Source organism: Dioscorea cayenensis, chromosome 3, assembly GCF_009730915.1.
Source record: "Dioscorea cayenensis subsp. rotundata cultivar TDr96_F1 chromosome 3, TDr96_F1_v2_PseudoChromosome.rev07_lg8_w22 25.fasta, whole genome shotgun sequence".
Taxonomy (NCBI): domain Eukaryota; kingdom Viridiplantae; phylum Streptophyta; class Magnoliopsida; order Dioscoreales; family Dioscoreaceae; genus Dioscorea; species Dioscorea cayenensis.
The window spans coordinates 3,040,391-3,062,286 of NC_052473.1; the positions used below are offsets into that span (position 1 = coordinate 3,040,391).

The 21,896-nt window shown below is 33.5% G+C and overlaps 1 protein-coding gene across 1 annotated transcript; it reads left to right on the forward strand.

Annotated features, from left to right (window-relative positions):
- The first annotated feature begins 1,874 nt into the window (after positions 1-1,874).
- Positions 1,875-19,909, forward strand: LOC120252690 (protease 2-like). Its single transcript, XM_039260810.1, is given in 12 exon segments — positions 1,875-2,347; positions 4,469-4,623; positions 5,499-5,721; positions 5,813-5,954; positions 6,063-6,122; positions 6,124-6,267; positions 7,569-7,703; positions 9,985-10,113; positions 15,788-16,170; positions 16,737-16,947; positions 18,507-18,700; positions 19,395-19,909. Coding segments are annotated over 12 exon segments (2,376 nt in total). The 5' UTR covers positions 1,875-1,952; the 3' UTR covers positions 19,600-19,909.
- Positions 19,910-21,896: the final 1,987 nt, after the last annotated feature.

The following is a 21,896-nucleotide window of genomic DNA, read 5'->3' on the forward strand; positions in this document are numbered from 1 at the left end:
TTTTAATCGCTAAAATATTGTCTATTAGTTTAGTATGATGTTCTCTCTAAATATTTACTTATTTTTTTATTATGAAATTTATTTATTTATTTATTTTTGAACAAGTATTATCTGGTATTTTTTCTAAATTAATTTTATTTGGTTATTGATTTAATGATTATGCTAAATGTGAGATTTTCATTTACATGATTACCTTAAATTATGTAAAGTGTAAATCTTATTTGTATTCAGATGTTGGAATGACTGTCATCCTTGGGTTGAGTAAATCATTCCCTTTGTTTTTACTGGTTCATTTTATAACTATTTTACTATTACTGTAGAGAAAGTGGTAATTTGAATGGTTGTGATATTTTGTTTGCTTAGTCTTTTTATATAATTAATTTTTGTATCTTTTAATTTTCCCTAAAGTGGGACCTTAAATTTCATCAATATTTTGTGGATTTGTGAAAGTGAAGAATTTGGTAATTTCTGAATTTGTACCTTACAAATATTTTTGTATTTGATGGCTTAGTCTCAAGTGAACTATACGCAAGTAACGCAACCTTGTTAGTGGGGATTAAACACTGACCTTATCGACAAAAATTTCTGGAAAAATAAAACTGCAATTTCGCACTGTATCCGTTCGGTGAAATAATTAACGGTCATCTGACATCGTGTCCATTCGGTGAGATAATAAACAGTCATATGATATTTCAATCTCGTGACATCGAGGGTAAATAAATGATTTCTGACAATTATAGTAAATTTGGAGACCCATTTAAATTTTGTCCATATTTGTTTTGAGCATTCATTTTTCAGACTCTAAATTTTCATATTTTGCATATTTGAGAATATTCTTTTATTAGAATATTTATCCTGCATTTGACTGGTATTATTATTTATTTTTCTCAGTAGATTACTTATTGGGCTAATGAGCAAATGTGGTTGTTGTTAAATCTTTTTCAGATCAGGAGTAGTAGTTTGGCTGAGCCTCTAGATAGCAGGTTGCCTGTAGCTGTGTTATCCTTGTCGTTGTTTATTTGTATTTTATTATGTGTTAAAACCCTGAAAACTTTGTATTCTGTATTTTGGATTCCGAGACCCCATATTAATTGTGTAGTACTTCGGCATTAGCTAAATTTTTGTGTTTTAGCAATTGGTTTGTATCATAACACAGATTTTGAGGCCTTGCAGGCCCGCCATGTCTAGGCCCTGTGAGATTGCAACCATTTGTTTGTGCGCTGAATTCAGCTTAGCTTGGTTTGGGGTATGACAACAAAGGTATATGTTTGAAAATATGGTTTCCATTGTCGAGTGTAACATGTGTTTTTTTTTTTCTGCTACCGGCACCCCTTTTCCTCTAAACCTTCTTTTAATTTCTTTCTTTTCTTTTTGATATTTTAACATGGTCAGCTGTAAATTGCAAAAGTGTATGCAGGGAAATTTACCAAAAAATTAAAAAATAATAAATAAAAGAGAACCAGGATTTGTCACGGATAAGAACTCGGGGACTAATTGGTAATTCAATTCAATAAACTATAAAAATTGAAAAATCCATTGTGAGTCCTAAGTTTTTGTGAAGGTTTAATTGCTATACACGTCCTTGTAATTATGTACTTTCTGCCCATTTAGTCCTTGCAATATTTTTAAGTACAATTAAATTCTCATATTTAGTTGAGTTGGGTGATTCTAGTCCGCAGTGTAGATGGGTAAGTATAAATTGTAAAGACTTAATTGTACCTAAAAATATTGCCGTGGACTAGAACGACCCAACTCAACCAAATATAAGAACTTAATTGTACCTAAAAATATTAGAAAGACTAAAAAGACTGAAAGTACACAATTATAGGGGCATGTATGGCAATTAAACCTTTTGTGAATAAACCTTCTCTTTTCTCTTCATCGATGTTGAGCCCTTCAGTCTTCATTCCCCTCTTTGCAAAACCCAAAAACCCTCTCTTTTCTCTTCATCGATGTTGAGCTCTTCCACACTGCGAAAGCCCTCTCTTTTCTCTTTCCCCTTCGCGAGACTCCTCCTCCTCCCTTCTCTCTTCTCCTCCTCCTCCTCCTCCTCCTTCTCTTCCTGCAAACGCCGATTATCGTCCCCCTTCCTCTCGTCTCCTCTCAAACCCCCACTCCCCAAGAAGATCGCTTCCACCATCTCCGTCCATGGCTTTTACTGGGATGACCCCTTCCACTGGATGTCCAACACTTCGGACCCCGATCTCCTCCGTTATCTTCATCACGAAAACTCTTATGCCCAAGCTTTCATGGCTGACACCCAAGAACTCCAGAGAATGTTCTTTGCCGAGATGAAGAACCGCATGCCTCCGAAGATCTCCACCCCGCCAGAACGCTGGGGAAAATGGTTTCCTCTTTGCTCTTTCTCGTTTATTTTCTTTGTATGGATATTGGATAGAAGATGTGTTTTGTTGCATGCCATGGATTGCATTGATTTGGTGCTGGTGGGAAATTTGACAGATTATGTTAAACTGAGTACTTGTTAACAGTTGTGTTGAATTAATTAAATTTATGTTCTGGGTGTGTAAATTTGGAAAACTACAACCTTACGTTGGTTTTAGTTGTTGGAAGTTTGATAGCACTAGTGTCTGATAGTGATGCAAGCAACTTTGAAATTTTGTTTTTTTAGTCTTCATTGATTCGTTATACTTGTATTGGGATAAAATGACTGCTCGAAATCTTTCATTTAGTTACATACATCCATTATTATTTTGTTAGTCTATTTATGAGGTAACTAAGTAGACAAAGAATGGGTTTAAAAGTTTGAAAATGCTTCAAAAAATTTTGATAGGTTAGGGCCTTGGCTGGTCCTTTGGCATCCTTAATGCTAAGATGGATCAATCTTTGTAACCCAAGTGAAATGCATAACACGTTGTTTAATATAGAAGAAACATCTTGTGAAAATTGAAATCTAAACTAAACATGATCAACAAGTTCATATGAGTTCTATACATCGACAAAGAAGCCATGAGCCCCATCTATTTGGGGTTGGGAACATGAATCCTTTCCTTTCCTTGTTGCTTTATCAAGGGCCAAACAACTCAATAAACTAAGCTCTACCATATCATTACGTATAATTTCTACTAAACACATTTTAGGCCTACGTTTCCCTCTTCTACAACCTTTTACTTGAAGAGGTTTTATTATTATTATTATTATTATTATTATTATTATTATTATTATATATATATATATATATTTTTGTTCAGGGTATCTAGGGGTCTATACCATCTTAAATGATTCACTATTTAATAGGTGTCCACTCCTAATCTATTTCGAATAACTCATTCCTTAATCTGTTCTTCCTAGTAATGCCTAACATCCATTTCAACATTTTCATTTTTGTCACGCTCATCCTTTGAGCATGTTATGTCTTAGCCGCCTAACACTTTGACCTGTGCATCATATTTGGCCTAACAATTGTTTTATGAAACTTACCTTTCCATCTAAGAGGTGTTCTAAGATTGCGTGAAACTCTAGAAATACACTTCTGTTTTACCCAATCTGCCCTTATTCTATTTATGATGTTTTCTATAAGTTTCTGATCCTCTTGTATCAAAGAGCTTAGATACAGAAAACTTCTACTTCTACCAATCTTAGTATTATCCACCCTAACTCCTCCCTTATTTTTACTTATCTTATTATTGAAATTGCATTATAAATATTTAGTTTTTATTGTAGTTAACTTGAAACTTTTGGCTTCTAAAGTATTTCTACATGTCTCCACCTCCAAGTTGGCACCTTCTCTACTTTCATCAATTAACACCACGTCATTAGGAAAGTCAGTTGCTTTTCACATGAATAGTGCCCAGAGTAGTTATGGTTCATGATGCCAAAGCTCATTTCTTTTTTCCATTGACACTCTTGTTGATATCCTTATCTCACTTATGGTAAGCCTCTAGTGTCCTGCATTCATCTAATATTCCTTTTTTTTTCTACAATTCTTTGTTAAACTGGGAAAATATGAAAATAGCCCTGAGAAACTGAAGATGCATATTTAAACTTTTGGTTTTACCAGCAATAATTCGATGTTGATTTCCAGTTTTGACATCCTAAACATAAGAAATAATTATCTGCTGTTTTGCATTTTGCTGAGGCTTTCAGTTTATAGATTCTTCTTCCTGGATCATCCTACAGAAGGGCACACTGTTTTGCTTAGTAATAGCTCTTTGAATTGCATCCTCTCTCTACAGAAAAAAGTAAAATCCTCTGGTCGTTTGAACTCTTATTTGGTTTAAATATCAACTAGTAAAATTTTCTTAAATGGTGCTATCATACAGTGAGGTCTTTTAGCTACAACAGTCTGACTTTGTATGTTAAGGGGTGCTAGTGGTATTTTGAATAATTTGTTAGTTTTGCTTTTGAGATTTGATAGTAACCTACCTTGATTTTGCATTTGTTGATATATATATATATATATATATATCTTTTGTTGCCATCTTAGTTCTGATATGATCTCATGCAACAGGTTATACTATCAACATGTTCCTGAGGGAAAGGAATATCCAGTTTTGTGTCGAAAGTTGAGTTGTCATGATGGTTTTTTTGGAGCATTTCTTAATCATAAGAAAGGCCCTCAAGAGGAAACATTGTTAGACTGGAATGAAATTGCTGAACAATATGGCATGCATCTCTCATTTCTTCCTTTTTTTTCGACTGTAACTTCCTTCCCTGCTGTCTTGAATCTTTTTTGATGAATTTGAAGTGTGGAAGGCATTTTCTATTATCTTAATGTTGTTGGCGTGTAATTCTTTGATACTTCTGTTCTGGCCTTAATTTAACATGTCCAGCCTTCTAACCTGCTTTACTGCCCCTTATAGAGCATTCTTTGTGCACTTGCTTATTGGTATTTCGACATCAATTTGCTTATTTTCCGGAGGATGCAACGAATTGAAATTTTATTAGAAGTTGTTGAGTGGAAGTACCATTGATCACATATGTTTTCAACTTAAGCTGGATTTATTTGGAATGACAACTGCAATATGTTGTCTGTGTGAGAACCAGTTTTTTTTTATATAATTTTGGGATTATTATATATATTCAGAGACTGGGGATGATGGTTGGCAATGCTATTTTGATATGTAACATATGTTGAATAACTCATGTCTTCTTGTTTTTTAGCATGCCTGAATCTCTTCCTGAAGTAATTTGTTGTGCCCACAAAAACATTATTTTCTTTTATTGTGTGTTTTATTTGTGAGTGTGTATTCTTCTAAGAGAAAACATATCATTGGCATTGTAGGCTCACATGCAAGTTATGTTAATATAATTTTGGGATTATTGTATTTATATGCAGAGACTGAGGACGATGATTGGCAATGCTATTCTGATATGTTGAATAACTCATGTTTTGTTGTTTATTAAAGCATGTTTATGTCTCTTTCTGAAGTAATTTGGTGCGACCGCAAAATATTATTTTCTTTTCTTGTGTGTTTTATTTGTCTATGTGTATTCTTCAAAGAGAGAACATCTCACTGGCATTCCTGGCTCACATGCAGGTTATGTTAATATAGGCACTTGCCGAATTTCTCCTGATCACAATTTCCTTGCATATACATTGGATACCAGAGGTAGTGAGCTGTTTGTGCTTCAACTTAAAGACCTTAGAACTGGAGCCATGATTTTAGGATCAGAAATTGAGGGGGTTCTTAGCTTGGCATGGGCTAGTGACAGTGATTGTTTGTTCTACACACTTTGTGATGAAAATCAACGCCCTAACAGGTTCTTCTTTTTGCTTCAATATTGTTTGGTTTGTCACTTTTTGACCAAGGCTATGCACTTCCCTCCTGGTTTTGATTTGGTTGTTTTGCAGAGTTTTTGGTAGAAAACTGGGAGCTGATGTGGCAGATGATTTGCTATTTACTGAAAATGATTTGGGTTGTTGTGTTGATATTACAAGCACAAAAGATGGCAAGTTTATCACAATTAACTCTAATTCGAGGGCGTCATCTGAGGAAGGTCTCTTCCCTATTTCGTTTCATTCTTTAAGTTTTATAGTAACCAATCAAAGAAAAGCCCAACTCACATCTTCTTGGTTAACATTATTTTTTTACAATTTCCAGGTTTATGTCATGGATGCAGCAAACTATGAAAATGGCTTAATGCCTGTTCGAAAACGTGCTGCCTGGTGTGCAATACTTTTTAGAGCATCACTATGGCTTTTTCTATATTCTTACAAATGCTCCCTCTGAAAACATCACCTTCGCTACTGAAGGTTACCATTTAGTTAGATGTAGAGCTGAAAAATCATCATTGTCCACCTGGCAGGTTAGTTTTCTTGCTATAGAATTGGTTCTGAGTGTGAATTCATGTATGGCCAAAACAATTCATTTCCCAATTACCTTGTGAGCATAAGCCAATATTTAGTTCACTGTGCTCCATATGAGTTTATACATAAGATTGAACTGAATGTTGTGGAACTCTTATCTTTGAAAATGTATCTTGAGAACTATGTGGATTCACTTATACCCTGGAATAGAGTGGTTAGAATTGGAATTATTCAGCCAACCAATCTAGCAGAAAACTTCTTTTTGTGTATCCAATTCATGTGGAACGGCTCCTTGGTTATTGGTGAAGCAAGAAATAAATAAGAAATGTGTAATTTCATTAGCAATGATTTTCAAGAAAAGTAGATAAAAGCAAACATTTTCTATGATCTTCACTATTGGATCTATTCTTTGTAGATTATGGAGGTCAAACATATTTGTTGGAACTTCACGTCCTGACTTTCAGTACACAATGCATTTTCATCCAATGTCAACTAGCGCTTTCTTTTAGTTGACTCAATTGTAAATTAGTTTCCTACTCTTCTGATTTAGATGTCATAGGAGTGTATAACCAACCCACCTGCCCCCAACAACAACTAAAACAAAATAAAATAAAATAACTACTTTTTGTGACAGCAAAACATACAACCTTAATTGTTTTTAAGGCACAGGAATCTGATGCTTTTTTGTTATATTTGTCTAGCACTTGTTTATGTTGTTTACTGGACATCTAGTTATGATTTCTATTCTTGCGGAAACTGTCAAGCATGGCCCACTCACTGATGCTAAAATGATTGATCTTTTCATGCACTATGATGTTTTGAAGTATAGCAGTATTAAATTAAACTATAGACGGATAATCTATGCTGATTTGATGGTCATTGATCAGCAATTTTATATCAAACATCAAATAAAAAATATAGTATCCTGCTGAATCCTTGTGTTTCCAAGCAAGACAAACCAAAAATTCCTAATTTTGATCGTAGAATGCAAATTAAAATTTCCCTTTCTAGATTTGTTAGATTGTAAATATCCAGAATATGGTGAGCTTTTACTTAATGTCAGTTTGATTAATATGCTCTTTCTTGATAACTAAATTTTCAGAAAGTGAAAAGTTGAGGGAACAATCTCCCATTTTATGCGACTATAAATTATCTAAAGAAAATGAGGTGAAATCTGATTTATTGCATTTTTTTTTAATTTTTATTGAATTTATATTTATTTTACAATTTTAGATATGAAAGTTGTTGGTAACATGATCTTCTGATCATGCTTATAGCTTTTTAATGTTGTGTGTTGCAGGATATTGTCCTACCTGGTCAAGATGTCACATTTCAGGATATGGACATGTTTCATGGACATTTGGTGCTTTCTCTTAAAAAAGAAGGCCTTCCAATGCTTTGTTCTATAAATATGCCTATTAATGTTGATAATGAGGTACATTTGATTATTTTCTTATTCTTTTGTTCAAGATATACTAATGCAAGCACCAAAGTTTAGTTTCCAAAGTTTGTTGCCCTTCTTTTGGTCATTCTTAGGTTTTGATTACTTGCATTTTCTTCTAAAAGTTAATTATCAGTGTGCGAGTACTTTTCTTCCTAAAGATGTTTTCTATAGTCTTGAGTTTGTTTATTAGTATATCCCAATTGTCATTTCATGAGTTAAAGGTAAATTGCATATTCTTTATCTAGATCTTCTAAAATAATGTTTACTGGAATAGTGAAAATTTAAATACAAGAATAGATGCTATTCCCCAGCCTTTAGGCAGAAGTTTGGGTAGTAATTGAACATATGTACTTTCATGCAATTGCAAATCCCCATTAAAGTTTTTTCCTGTTATTATTTAAATTATTCTTTTTGTCTTTGGAATGTTGTCACTAATTGCCTCTGAGTGATGTATAATTATAAAACTAATATCAACTGATGCCCAAATGCTTTGAAAGCATATGGATTAGAGGTCAGCTCATTTGGTTTCACTTTTCTTGTTTTCCATAGAAGATTCAAATTTTGTACTGATGTTTTGATGATGTACATAATTTAATGATAATTTACATGCATAAACTTCATAGTTCATGCTTCTGTGAAAATTTAGGGTTCATTTGATTCATGAAAATTTGAAGTATAGTATGAGACAATTTTTTTTTTTAATTGCCTGTTTGTTTTGCAAAGAGAGCACGGGTGTAACATAAAAAAGCAATTAAGTGCAATATAACTACAGAATTTTTTTGTACTCCAAAAACCATAGTACAAAAATTTTGGCAAATTACAACACAACTAAAAGACATTACTATCCTTAGTTAAAATAAAAAAAAAATAACTTGATTATTCTTAAGATTTTAGATCTTGACATATCATGAACTTTTCCCTCCGGTCTTTTTTATTTGTCCATTTTAACTCATTCATTTGGATTAAGAAAGTCCATTAAAGTTAGTTGCTAATTTTAAATTTTTAAAAAACTATATTAACTTTCTTATTACCCTTGTTTAAATATGATTTAATAAAATGTGTAGTTGAATGTGATTTATTGGAAGTTGTAGAAGCACTTGGATTAAGAAAGTCTGATAAAGTTAGTTGCTAATCTTAAATTTTTAAAAAACTATATTAACTTTCCAATATTACCCTTGTTTATAATATGATTTAATAAAATGTGTAGTTCAATATGATTTATTGGAAGTTGTAGAAGTATATTAAATATAAAAGGTAAATTTGGAAAAACAATATTTAATGGTTCATAAATTTTCTAAATGAACAAGTAGAAGGACCGGAGGAAGTAATATTTATTGTTTTACTTTATGAATAAATAATTTTGGTGAATTATTTATGAAAATCTAATTTCTTGCTTTTAATAATTTTTTGGTAATTAATTATTAATTAAGATATTTTGAAATTTGAAAAAATGTAATTACAAACTTTTTTTAATTATAAAAAAATTAAGTTGTGAATATTGAAAAGGAGAAAAACTTCATAAAACATTATCATGTGAATTTCTATATTGCAAAACATAGAATAGTACAAAAGGCATCACAATAATTTTACCATTTCTTGTGCAGTACTTGTGCGAAGCAAATGATGAACATTATAAAAATTTTATAGTGTCCATTGAACATCAAATGCAAAACAGTAGTTATGCTCTAACTCACTTGCATTATGCTATATTGTTTGTGGTGTTCTCATTTGTGAATTAAATGTGCCCTAGTCTTCTTGATTAGTTATCGATATTCTATGCATAGTATGCCAGTAAAACAACCGGATGCATAAGTTTTAAGTTGTAGCTGCAATTGCCACCTTTGTTCACTTTAGTTAGCTTCTTGTTGTGACTAAGAGAGGAATGATACGGAAGCAATTACCAATTGGAGCAAAATTGGATTGGTTTACTTTCATTGTGACCAACTTTACCTCTCTTGATTTTGTTTTCATCAAGTTATATTTACTGACCTATGATGTGTCATTTGATGGAAATTGTCATTTGCTGAAGCAGCTGAACAAATGGCTGCCAGAAGCTCTACGATTTCATATGTAAATAACTGTTCATAATGTTTTCATCATTGATTGGTTATTCATTTTGAAATTCTCAGATTGTGTTTTACAACCGTAGTGGTGGAAGTGTGATGATGGATGCATATGCCGTAATTTGGCTTCTAAATCATGTGTCACAATATTTCTGGGCTAGTACAATTTCTTTCATAACTACCTGACTCTTTCTTTAATTATTCTACAGCAAGCAAAGTATATTGAGGATCTCAACCCATGGTTTTTCCCTCTGCCATCTGCCTTGTGCAGTTTCCTGCCAGCTTCAAATCATGATTTTGCTTCGTCTGTTTACCGGCTTGTTGTTTCATCACCTGTGGTATGATGCCTTCAGTTAAAAATAGTTAGTCGCTTGTCATTTGTATCTTTGGAATTTCTTGATGAAGGAATTGATCCTCTTCCTGCTTTTCGTATTGTGCATATCACTTTGTTTACGCAACCATGAAGAATGCTAATGTTTGATTGTTCAAGGTCTTAAAAACAGAGTTGGTGGGCATGCACATGTAAATGAGCTCATGGGTTCTTAGCAATGACAAACCACTTATATTTGACTTGGATATTGGATTCAAGGATTTCTCACTATATAGTTGTTAATCATTGAGTTCTATATAATTATCGAAACATCTAATTTTTACACGCTCAATAAAATTTTAAGGTTTTAGCTTAAGTAGAAATAAGGCTGAACATGTATCTTCCAATTATAGTAGGCATTCCGGAAGATTGATAGATAAGGTATAATGAAACCTAGAGGCATTGTTTTAAACATTTTAAATTACAATTGAAAATGAGGGTGCTTCAAAGAGTTAATTAATTCAAAATGGTCTAGGTTTGACCATTAGAAGCCTTGAAAGGCCGACAAAGGACATGCTAAAAGCTTAGAGTTGGATGTGTTTAATAATAAGATGAATGTGCAGGATTGATGTGTATTGCAAGTGCACGGGTCGGAAGTAGTAAATAAGATATTGCCCCACAAGGACAATGATGTTGATGACTAATTTCTTGCAACTAGAGGTTATCTAGAAAAATCTGAATATAAATATGAAAATCAATAGAACTAATTGTAATTGAAACTAAAACTATTAACTTTGACTAATGACAAGGAAGGAGAATTCAAAATTCGAGAGCTTCTAGGATTAGAGTTTTTCCACAATGATAAACAAAAAATCTTGTGAGACTTTTTTCTCTGTTAAGCTTAATTGTTTATCCTATAGTACTCACTATTTTCTTTCAAAATATAGCAAGATATTCAACTTAGATCAACTCCTACTTTCGTGGTAATTGAATCTAATTAGACCTTTTAAGTTCCATCTTAATCATTGATTCTCAAGAAATCCAAATCTATAGTTTCAAGCTTAATCTTAGGGTTTCTAATACCACAATTCACCTTTGGTCCTACCTTTGGTATCTAAGATCATGCAAATATGGGATTCATCACATTCACAAGCATTAAGTATGAAAGGATCAAATCAAGCGGAATTTAGACATTAAAATAGAAAAAAGTCAATATAAAGAATCTTTGTTTATCAAGGGGTTAATCCCGGCCCTTAGAAAGATAGATCTACTCACTATGTTCGAATTACAACTCATGATATTCAAACTATGCATCAATAAATAAAAGTAAGAAGAAATACGAAAAACTCGGTTAGATCAATGAGTTCCGCGCTTGAAAATCGAAAGATCTTAAATTAATTCTTGATCCCCTCCATATTTTGGTATGTGCTTTGGTTTTCTTATGTTTCTCAACCTCGAACTCTAACCACGACAACCAAGCATCTCTTTGTGAAAACCCTCCATAGTCTTATATAGAATGAAATAAGCTAGGGTTTTTTCTAGCGGCCATGCGCCATGGGTAGTGGTGTCAAACGGGCCGAGCGGCCCGGCCCGAGCCCATACGGCCCACGCACTATGCGTGCTCGGGCCGGTACGGCCCATCTAGAAATCGTGCCGGGCCAGCACGGCCCGCCAACCACCAAGGTCGGCCCAACACGTGGCCCGGCTCGGTTATATTATATTTATATTTTTTATTTTAAACCCCAAAAATATAAAAAATTACCCAAAATTTGCTAAAAAAATATCCTAAAATTCAAAAACATAGAACTAAAAGCCTTATTGACTAAAAAAAACAAAAAATATACCAAAAAATTAAAAAAAAAAAAAAACTTGCATTTGGCGTGCTGGGCCATGTTGGCCCAAAGCGGGCGTCAGGCCGGCTACATGGGTCGCAAACCCCTCAGCCCAGATACGGCTCGGGGTTTGGGCCGTGCGCCCGCCAGGGCAGTGATCGTAGCACCGTGCTTGGGCCAAGCACGGCCCAACTCGTGCCGGGCCCGGGCCGGCATGGCCCGTTTGACACCACTAGCCATGGGTGTGGTGAGCACCATAGGTGGGGCATGGCCTTCTCTGAATTAAAATCTTGCATTGTGCTCCATGCCCATGGTGGTTGACATTGGGGGTCATGTTCCTTGATATCTTCTTGTCTATACTCTTTTATTCCCATAAGTTATTTTCATCTCCTTTCGTCTGAAATGCTTTAAATAATTATATAATTGATAATGAATTCCAACCATTTGCATATAAAGGACGAAAAGCAGCAACCCGAACGAAAATGTAATATTCAAGCAAAAACATTATTATCAATGAACGAATAGACCTAATCCTAGTGTAGACGAGCAAAATAATGGAGAAAAGTAAGTTGTATATATCTCAATATATCAATTACACCTTTAGATATATACATATATATATACATGTATACAACAGTCCTAATAGGAATGTCTAGTAATATGGAAATAGCTATAAGTTAGCCAATGAATTAATCATCAATCAATCAATCCTATCTAGGTAAATACTAGAATAGAAAGACAGTTATGATTGACAACTAACACCTAGGTTAAAATGTTATAAGATTTTTCACTTCAGATAATGACAATATAGTATGATGGATATGGATTAGGAGAGGGGAAATCCGTGTGATTGATTCAAAAATTCTTTCCTAAAGTATCAGCATAGGGAATTTATTTTTAATGTCTTGAGAAGCAATAATATGTGTGAGTAACATAGGATGTTGATGCATACCGCAAGTGCATGGGTTATCAAGTTGTAAATAAAGTATCATTCCCATAGGAATTATGTTATTGAGTGCTAATATTTTGCAACTAGAGGTTATCTAGACAAATTTAAGAATAAATACATAAATTCAGTGTAGTTAGAATCGTACGATTCTCGATACTGAATCGCATCGATCTCATATCGCTTTTTCATCCGTAACGTGTTCGAATCTTATAAAAGAATCGACATTGATCTAGAATCGTGAATGAATCGTTTGAATCGGTCCCGAATCGGTCGAATCGATATGAATCGAGAAGATCAACGATTCCTAGTTAATATGAGTTTTGAATTAGAAAAAAAGACAAATTGGCCCTTTATTTAATTAATCTTTGAATTTGTTATCGAAAAAAACAAATTCAAAGATTAATTAAAAGATAATGTTTTCTTTTAAAATTTTAATATCGAATTAATTTGTTATCTTAAAAATCTTGTTATGGAAAGAAATCTTTTATTTTAAAAACTAATCTTTAACATAATTTAATCTTTCTACGTGACTATTTTTATTAATTTTTAAATCTCAATTATTTTTTAAAAATAACTAAGTTTTCAATATATAGGTTTGCTTAACACTTGAAAAATGTCTTCCAAACTTAAAAAGATCTCAAACTAGGAAAAATGTCTTCCAAACTATTTTTATGTTTAATGCATGACTTAGAATATATATAATCATGTTATATATATATGTATTAATGTATATATATGATTTTGAAATATATATATATATATATATATATGATTTTGAAATGTGAACTGAATCTTACGATTCGATTCGATTCACGATTATCGATTCACAAATTTAGAATTTCGATTCACGATTCGAATCTCGATTTGACTACCTTGCATAAATTGAATAGAAACTGTATTTACTTAAAACTAAAACTACTAAACTATGGCTGGCAATGGCAAGAAGAAAAATTTAAATATCAAGAGCTTCTAGGATTAGGGTTTCACCATAATGATAAGCAAAGGATCATATACCAATTTCTTATCTATTATGCTCAATCATTTGAAGGTGATTTATCTTGTTGTATTCACTATTTTTTTAAGAATATAACAAGGTATCCAACTTAGAAGAACTCCTCCTTTCGTGGTAATTGAATCTAATTAGATTCTTTAGGATTGTTGATAATCATTTATCTTCCAAAAATCCTAATCTAGGGTTTCAGGTTTAATCTTACGGTTTCCAACACTGCAGTTCCCATTTTAGTCCTCCTTTTGATGTTTATGATCATGCAAATATGGGATCTACCTCATTCATAAGCGTTAAATATCCAAATATTAAATCAAACAATCTAAGCATTAAAGTAGAGAGAAATCATTACAAGATCTTTGTTCATCAAAGGGCTAATCCCCAATCCTAGAAAAAATAGATCTACTGAATTTCGATTTATAGCCCATAATATTCAAAATAAGCATTAGACAAACAAAAATAAAAGAAAAGAGGAGTAAACTCTAAATCCTTCACAAAAGAGTTGCTTGGCTTGCTTGTCGATCGATGGAAACCCTTGATTGATCTTTCATCTATCTTTTTTTGCCCTCTTTTTCAACCTTAGAAGTCTTGGAGAAAAATGCTTCTCTTCACCTTTGCCACCACAGTTCTCTGATTCTAAAAAAATCTTCTCTTAGCCTTATATAGAGGAGGGTTAAATTAGGATCGGCAAAGATCTATGGCCATGTTAGCTAGCATGGGTGAGTTGTGCTTCTTCTAGGGTTTGAGTCTTTGAATTTCTACACCATGATCCATGGTTGTGGTAGCTACCGTGGGGTCAATTGCATTTCTTGTTGGATCTTACTTTGTTTTCCTTCATCGCCTAGTAACTTTTCTCTTTTCTTTCTTCTTGAATAAAAGCCAAATTTCACTTATTTGCATGCAAACCATTGAAAAGCAGTAACTTGAACTAGAAGAGTAAATTTCAATTAAAAACATAGGAAAAGATGCATGATCAACTAAGAAATGAAACCTAAATCATTAAAAATATTTTAATACTTATCAGATGTACAGGCTTCAAGTATTGGCTTTTAAAGTTTCTCCAGATTACACGTTAATAGTACTTTTTTGGGTGTATTTAGAGAAAAATTTATCAGATGATGAACTGATGCATCCTTGGATGGCTATTAATTTAGCTAAGATTCATGCATTGCAATACGAAACAAGGCTTACATACAAATTGAAAACTCTTTGTAAAAAAATGAAGATCAACCATCCGGTCTTGTTTGGTGATTGTTAACTCCCTGTTGTGTGGTTTATCCTGCTTAGTGGCAAATGTTGCCCCAAACTTATATAGATACAGTTGTATGTTATTGCAAAAGCACTGTCAAGATGTGCAGATCAAGATCAATAATGTTTTCACTTTGGTGACTTGTCATAGCAATTGTTCTATATGAGTCAATCAACATTTTTAGCATGTAATTGTGCATGGATGCATTTGTTCTTATATTGATATTTCTTCCTTGGGAAACATGTCGGTAAGGATATATTCATATTTCTTTTGATAGTTAAGCAATTGCATTTATACATGACTAAGAAATATGGAAAAAAAAAATCTGCTAATAGTTCTTAAGTAAAACCTCTAATTACAAGAGTGTTGAATGTCATCTGGTTTTAACTGTTTAATTTAAGAATGCTAGCTTGCAGATACAGATTTTAGATTGGGTAATTTTATGCCAAGATATTTTATTCACTTATCTAACAATGTGGTGTGTCTATTGATTTTTTTTTTTATTTAACGTTTATATTATAATACAATTTTGCTTTGATGTAACTTTGAAAATCTAACTTTACATTCATGTTGAATCTATTCATTATTGCATTCTGGTTGTTTATTTTCTATCAAATCTGGGCCTTGGGTGCTGCTTCTTATTCTTTTCTCTATTTAAAAATGCAGGTGCCTGATCTGATAGTTGACTATGATATGTTTCAACGGAAGTTCACATTCTTGCATCAAGAGGAATTTATAGGCCTAACGGCCAGTACTAATCCTTCTAGAATTCAATCGAATGGTGAACTACATTTCGAAAAAGTAGAAACCTCTCAACAGTGGACTGACCTTTCTGAAACATACTCCTGTGAAAGGCGGGAAGTTATTTCCCATGATGGTGTTGTGATTCCCCTAACCATTTTATATTCTCAGAAAGTACATTCAAGTGGCAACTCTCCTGGGCTTATATATGGATATGGCGCTTATGGCGAAGTCTTAGATAAGGGTTGGTCTGCAGATCGTATCAGCTTGCTTGATCGAGGTTGGGTTATTGCATATGCAGATGTAAGGTAGACTGCTACTCATCAATTTCTACCTAAATGCCGATACTTTCACTGCAACTGATGTAACCTATTGCTGTAGTATTTGTTGCTATTGCACTTGTTGACAATTTTTAATAACACTTGTGGAGTTGTCATGATTATGACATCATAAGTTGCAATGGCTTATGATTTCCTGAAATTTTTATGATATACAGTTTAATACAATCATGAGGAATTTTCTTTAAATGAAAATTTACTTGTCTGGGCAAATTAGGTCATAGTCTTCAGTAGTTTGTTCTTCTAGGACTGAGAGGGTCATTCACTGACATTCTATTGGAGAACTTAAAGCATTTGATGGGTTATAACAAGAAGTTATGATTGGAAGAGGATTGAAGGAAGTCAATTTAAATTTTGTATCAAAACGAACAATCAAAGATTACAGCAGAACGAGGGGATAAGAGTAGGTCTGAAGATTTCCGATATAAGATCCATGACAACATGTTATTAATTTAATTATTTTAATAGAGAAATGCCTCTTCCTTTCTGTCTAATGCTAAGGTTGTAATAATTTCTTAGTGCTATATTTCTTGTAGGGGTGGAGGGGATAGAGCATGGCATCAGGCTGGAAGCAAAATGAACAAGCTGAATTCATTTCATGATTTTGCTGCATGTGCCATTTATCTTATTAGTGAGGGTTACGTTCACAAAAATCAGCTGGTGGCAATTGGTTGCAGTGCAGGAGGCCTTCTTGTTGGTGCAACTATCAACAAGTACCCTGACTTATTTTGTGCTGCCATTTTGAAGGTGAGCTTTTGGGTTTTCTTTATGGTTAATATTATGTCTGGGATACTTGGTTTATGTTTATTTATTGAACAACTTAGATTGTAGTGTCTTGTCTCAGGTATTTGGTTTGACAAGGATTGTTTTAACTTCAATCATATTTTATGCTTTTTTAACCAAACAAAACCACAAACCATTTGCATAGATGAGAATCCTTGAAGCATATACTATTGTAGTGAATAGATAAATAAGATGAACTATAATAGATGAGGTACATCTAAGAGTGGTTTGATGAGTTGTAAATAATGTGTTGTACTAATCACCTTACCTGGACTGCATGGCATTGTGGCATGTGTTAACAGACAATCATGCTGTGTAAGGCACTTAGTCAATTCTTGTGGTGAAAATTTACTAATCTGATATTTGTTCTTATTTGTTCCTTTTTTTGTCTCAGCAATTGGCTCTGTGAACTCCCTTATGAAGTCTTACCCTGATTATGAGTTAGATTCATGGTCATAATGTACAATATTTAATTCATTGTGTAGTACTATGTCAAATTGGCCTACACAATTGTGTTGTGTGAAGCTAAAAGATGTTAGGTTACTGCATAATAATGAGTGGACACTTATCTTCTCATGTTTTGATTTATCAAAATTGGTCTTGTTTAGGTTTTTTTATGAACTGTCTAAAGCATTTTGGTCAAATTCATTCTCAAGGCTCTAGAACTTTGGCACAATAAAGGATAATGCACTTGACACTCTTTAAAATTAATCTTTAATAAAGTAAAGCTATAGCTGAAGCATTTGTCTATGAAATTCTAAGAAATATGTGCTTTACTTCTATACTGAAGCTTTGTAACATTAAACAAATTTCTTATTTGATGTTAGGCATGATAGTGTCAAACTTGCATTTTGACTCGTTATCTCCTAGCTTTGAACTTTACTAGTTAAATACACTCTTATTCAAAGATAATTCTGTGAGTATTTATGTGGAATCCTCTTGACTTGGGATTTTCATCACAACATAAATTTAGCCTCTATTTTGGGTGACCTATTTTCATTGCTGATGGTCCATTTAGAATCAGGACATCATTTTCCATTCTCTATCAAAGCTGGCACTCATTGGCTTCTTGGGTACTTTCTATGGTTTTGCATGACAATGAGGTGCCTCTGTATATGGTTGTTCACTTGTTTGGGCTGAGATTATCACCTGTAAAAGAATAAAATATGAGTAAATTGAAGCGGGAAGAACTAACTCCTCTATTAGTGCAGATGCATTTCCTTTGTAGTGGCTGATATGCAAATGGCCATGCACATTTATCTATCAGCCGCATTTATATATCAGCTGCTGCAAACTGTAAATATGATCAAATAAGTGAAATCTCTTGTATTCTGTGAACAATATTAATTTGGTGATGTGGGGGTTATTACTTTACTCACAGAACTCTCTGCATGCCAATTTGTATTTTGGTGTATATGTTTCTGATGTAAAAACCGCATGTACTAAGTTGGATGCATGTCACTGTGTCTATCAATCCCAGTTTATCTTCATGGTGATAATTGCTATTTTTTGTCTCAAAACAGGTTCCATTTCTTGATATTTCCAACACAATGTTGGACCCCAGTTTGCCTTTGACCATTTTAGATTATGATGAGTTTGGTGATCCTAATGTCCAAGAAGAATTTGAGACTATTCACAGTTATTCTCCATATGATAACATTGTTCCAGGAGTTTGTTATCCTTCAACACTGGTTACAGCGTCATTTCATGATTCTAGGTTTGCACTATTTCTGTCTTTCCAATTCTATGCTCTGTGAAATACTATTCTGCTTTCCTGGCTATCAGATGGCACACTTGGTTAGGAGCCATTCTAGAGATTTATGATCTAAGTAAACAAATGAAATTCCTGATATTCATGCTTAGAATAGCGACTTGTCTTTTAACAAGGATTAACATGTGCTCTTAGTTAGCAAGGTTTATTGATCTTATTGTAGCAATAAACAACTAGCAAACTAGGATTTTGGTCCAAGAGTGCATTGTCTCCATTTCTCTCATCTTGGCTTATATGTTTTCCTGTGAATTGGGCATCTCCTTAGTTCTTATGTACACATGTAACTGTTTTTTTTTTATTATTATTTGAATTTTCCAACTCCCTTGTCCCTTTCTCTTGTTTTGTGGTTATTTTCCATCCTTGTGCTTGATGTTGGTTGCTGATTCCTTTGAAGATGGCTGTTTAATATTTTGTCTTGTTATCTTTTGTAACTAATTTCCCCTTTGCCTATTGTTTTCCTTTCTTTGAACACCCTTTTCCTTGTTCTCTGGGATGTAAAAGCAATTTCCATGTATGGATTTGATGGTGATTAGCCATTCTCTCTCTCTCTCTCTCTCTCTCTCTGTATTTTACATTCATGCATATATTTCTTTTGTTTTTGTTTTTTTTAATTTTCTCATGGGTCTGTGGGTTAACTCAGGGTTGGAGTATGGGAAGCTGCTAAATGGGTGGCAAAAGTGAGAGAAAAGACATGCCCAAGCTGTTCTCCCTCAGTCATTCTCAAAACCAATATGGATGGGGGACATTTCAGTGATGGCGGACGCTTAAAACATTGTGAGGATATGGCTTTTGAGTATGCCTTTCTAATCAAAACTACTGGATTTCTTCATGATGCAAAACAGTGAGCTAGCTATTCGAATGCCCTATTTATTCTGAAACTAAAGGAGCCGGGGGCAATATCATTGTCCAATGCCTCAGGCGTCTTTCATCTTAATTCAAAGAACTTAAATTGCCAACTTACTAGCACATTGATGACTGAACCGCTATTTTTGTCAAATGTCTTATTTTCTCTGTAACCTGTCCCACTGACAATTATTGATTGATGTTTTATGAGGTTTCTGCCATCAGACTTGACGGCCATACTGCTGTGAAGTTGAATCTCTGATCTGAAATTTCTTCTATTTATTGACATTTAAAAGTTTCCTCCTCTCTAGACATCATGTTTTCCACGCATTGCATTTCTGTTATCACTCTTCAAATAATCATGTGGCTACCACCTAAACCTTTTATTGACTCACAAGTGGCAACAGTTCATTTATATCTCTTGCAGCTCATCATGATGCATCCTGATGTTGCTACCACCTGAACTGGACCTCACAAGGTAACACGACAACTTTTTCCTCTACTTTCTTTACAGTCTGTTACTCTGGTAATTCTCTCCAATTTGCTTCATGCATATTAACTCTGTTAGTTGACAGTGAGCATAGGACTGATAGCAACTTTGCATCGGTGACCTTGTATTCTTTGCTTGCTGTACATTTCCAGGTCTACTGCAAAGGATATCTAGAATGCTCTCGTTAGTTTCTAACCAGCTTGCCTCTCCATTCGCTGATTTTCTCAGCATTCTGCTATTTCTGAAAACATACCATCACTTTAGTCGGTAGCCTTAATCACTTTTATTGAATTCATCACCATGGAACTACTCTTTTTAATACATAGATTTTCAATTATAGATCTTATCCTTCTGTATCTACCATACTTTTGTTTACTCTTAAATCTTGACATAAGCTTCGCTCAACCATTTTTTTATTTTTTATTAGATTCATCATCAAGGAACCAGTCTGTTGAATCCTTAAACTCCTTCTACCATACTCTTATATAGAGTATTAAATCTTGACATTAAAGCGTTTCTATATCCGTCACCAAGAAACTACTCATAGAATTGATCAATATTAAATCTTATGCTTATGTGTCTGAATCTTTAATCTCAGTATACCATACATTTATATGCCATTAAAGCTAGGTATGGCTCTCTCATCCATTTCTTATATTATATTCAAATACATTGACTTTAATTGATATATAGATCTTATCCTTCTCTATCTGAATCTTTAATCTCATTGTACCGCACTTTCACATACTGTTAAATCTCGACATAAGCTGTCTCAGTTGATGAAAAAGACCAACAGCACAAATTCAAAGTCTGGCAGATGAATCAAGATGGTAATTTATTTTTTGCTCCTAAGCTATTAACATGACGACCGAAAAATTCTTGCAATTATAAAAATCTGGTAGATGAATCAGATCTATGGAGCATGAATGTCCTTGTATAGGGTACCTCTTAGCCAGATGGGCAATAATAAAAGTCCTAAGCCTAGAGATCTGAGGTAAATTAAATACTTGTGGAACCAACTGCATTCAGTGTATAGGCCTCAAGTTTGGTGAAGAACTTCTGTGTGTTTCAATGCTTATCAAATTGAGCCTCATCAATGCAATGGAATCAGAAGATGCAAAAGATAAGGTACCCATTTCTATATGTAACCTAATCTTCCCAATCTTGTATTATTGCTTATAAAATACTTGTTGGATTAGTTAAGAATATTATCTGTTATCTTTTTAATGTATGGTTGCTAATGTTTGTGTTAGTGACATTAGGTGGAAGTTATTGAAGTGTTAATACTTTTTGTGGTAGTGGTGCACTTCAGGCTTGGGATATATTTTTGGCTTCTGATTTAATTATATTTGTTGTTGTGTGTTTAGGTAGTAAAAAATCAAGTTTGTTTGATCTTTGTTGTCTGTTAGTTGTTCTTTATGTAGGGGCTCACAAGTTTTTAGAGATATTTTCTGGGTTTTCTAAAATTATGATTCATTGGTTGAGGATATAAAATACTACTTAAATTATTTAAGAGTATTACCCATTTACCCTCATTTGTCTCCACAAAACGTGTGCGTGCGTGTGTGTGTGTGTGTGTGTGTGTGTGTGTGTGTGAGAGAGAGAGAGAGAGAGAGAGAGTACTGCCTTTGTTCTCACGTTATTTGTCCGGATGTAAAATAGTGGTATTTAAAATAATAATATTAATATTTTTTGAGTGTATGGAGGATGTTCATTTCGGGGGAGAAGTGGAAAGTGGCGGTCTGATTTTTCACTTTTAATGTTCAATTATCCTGAAGATTTAGTTTATTTTTGTTTAAAGTGGATTTT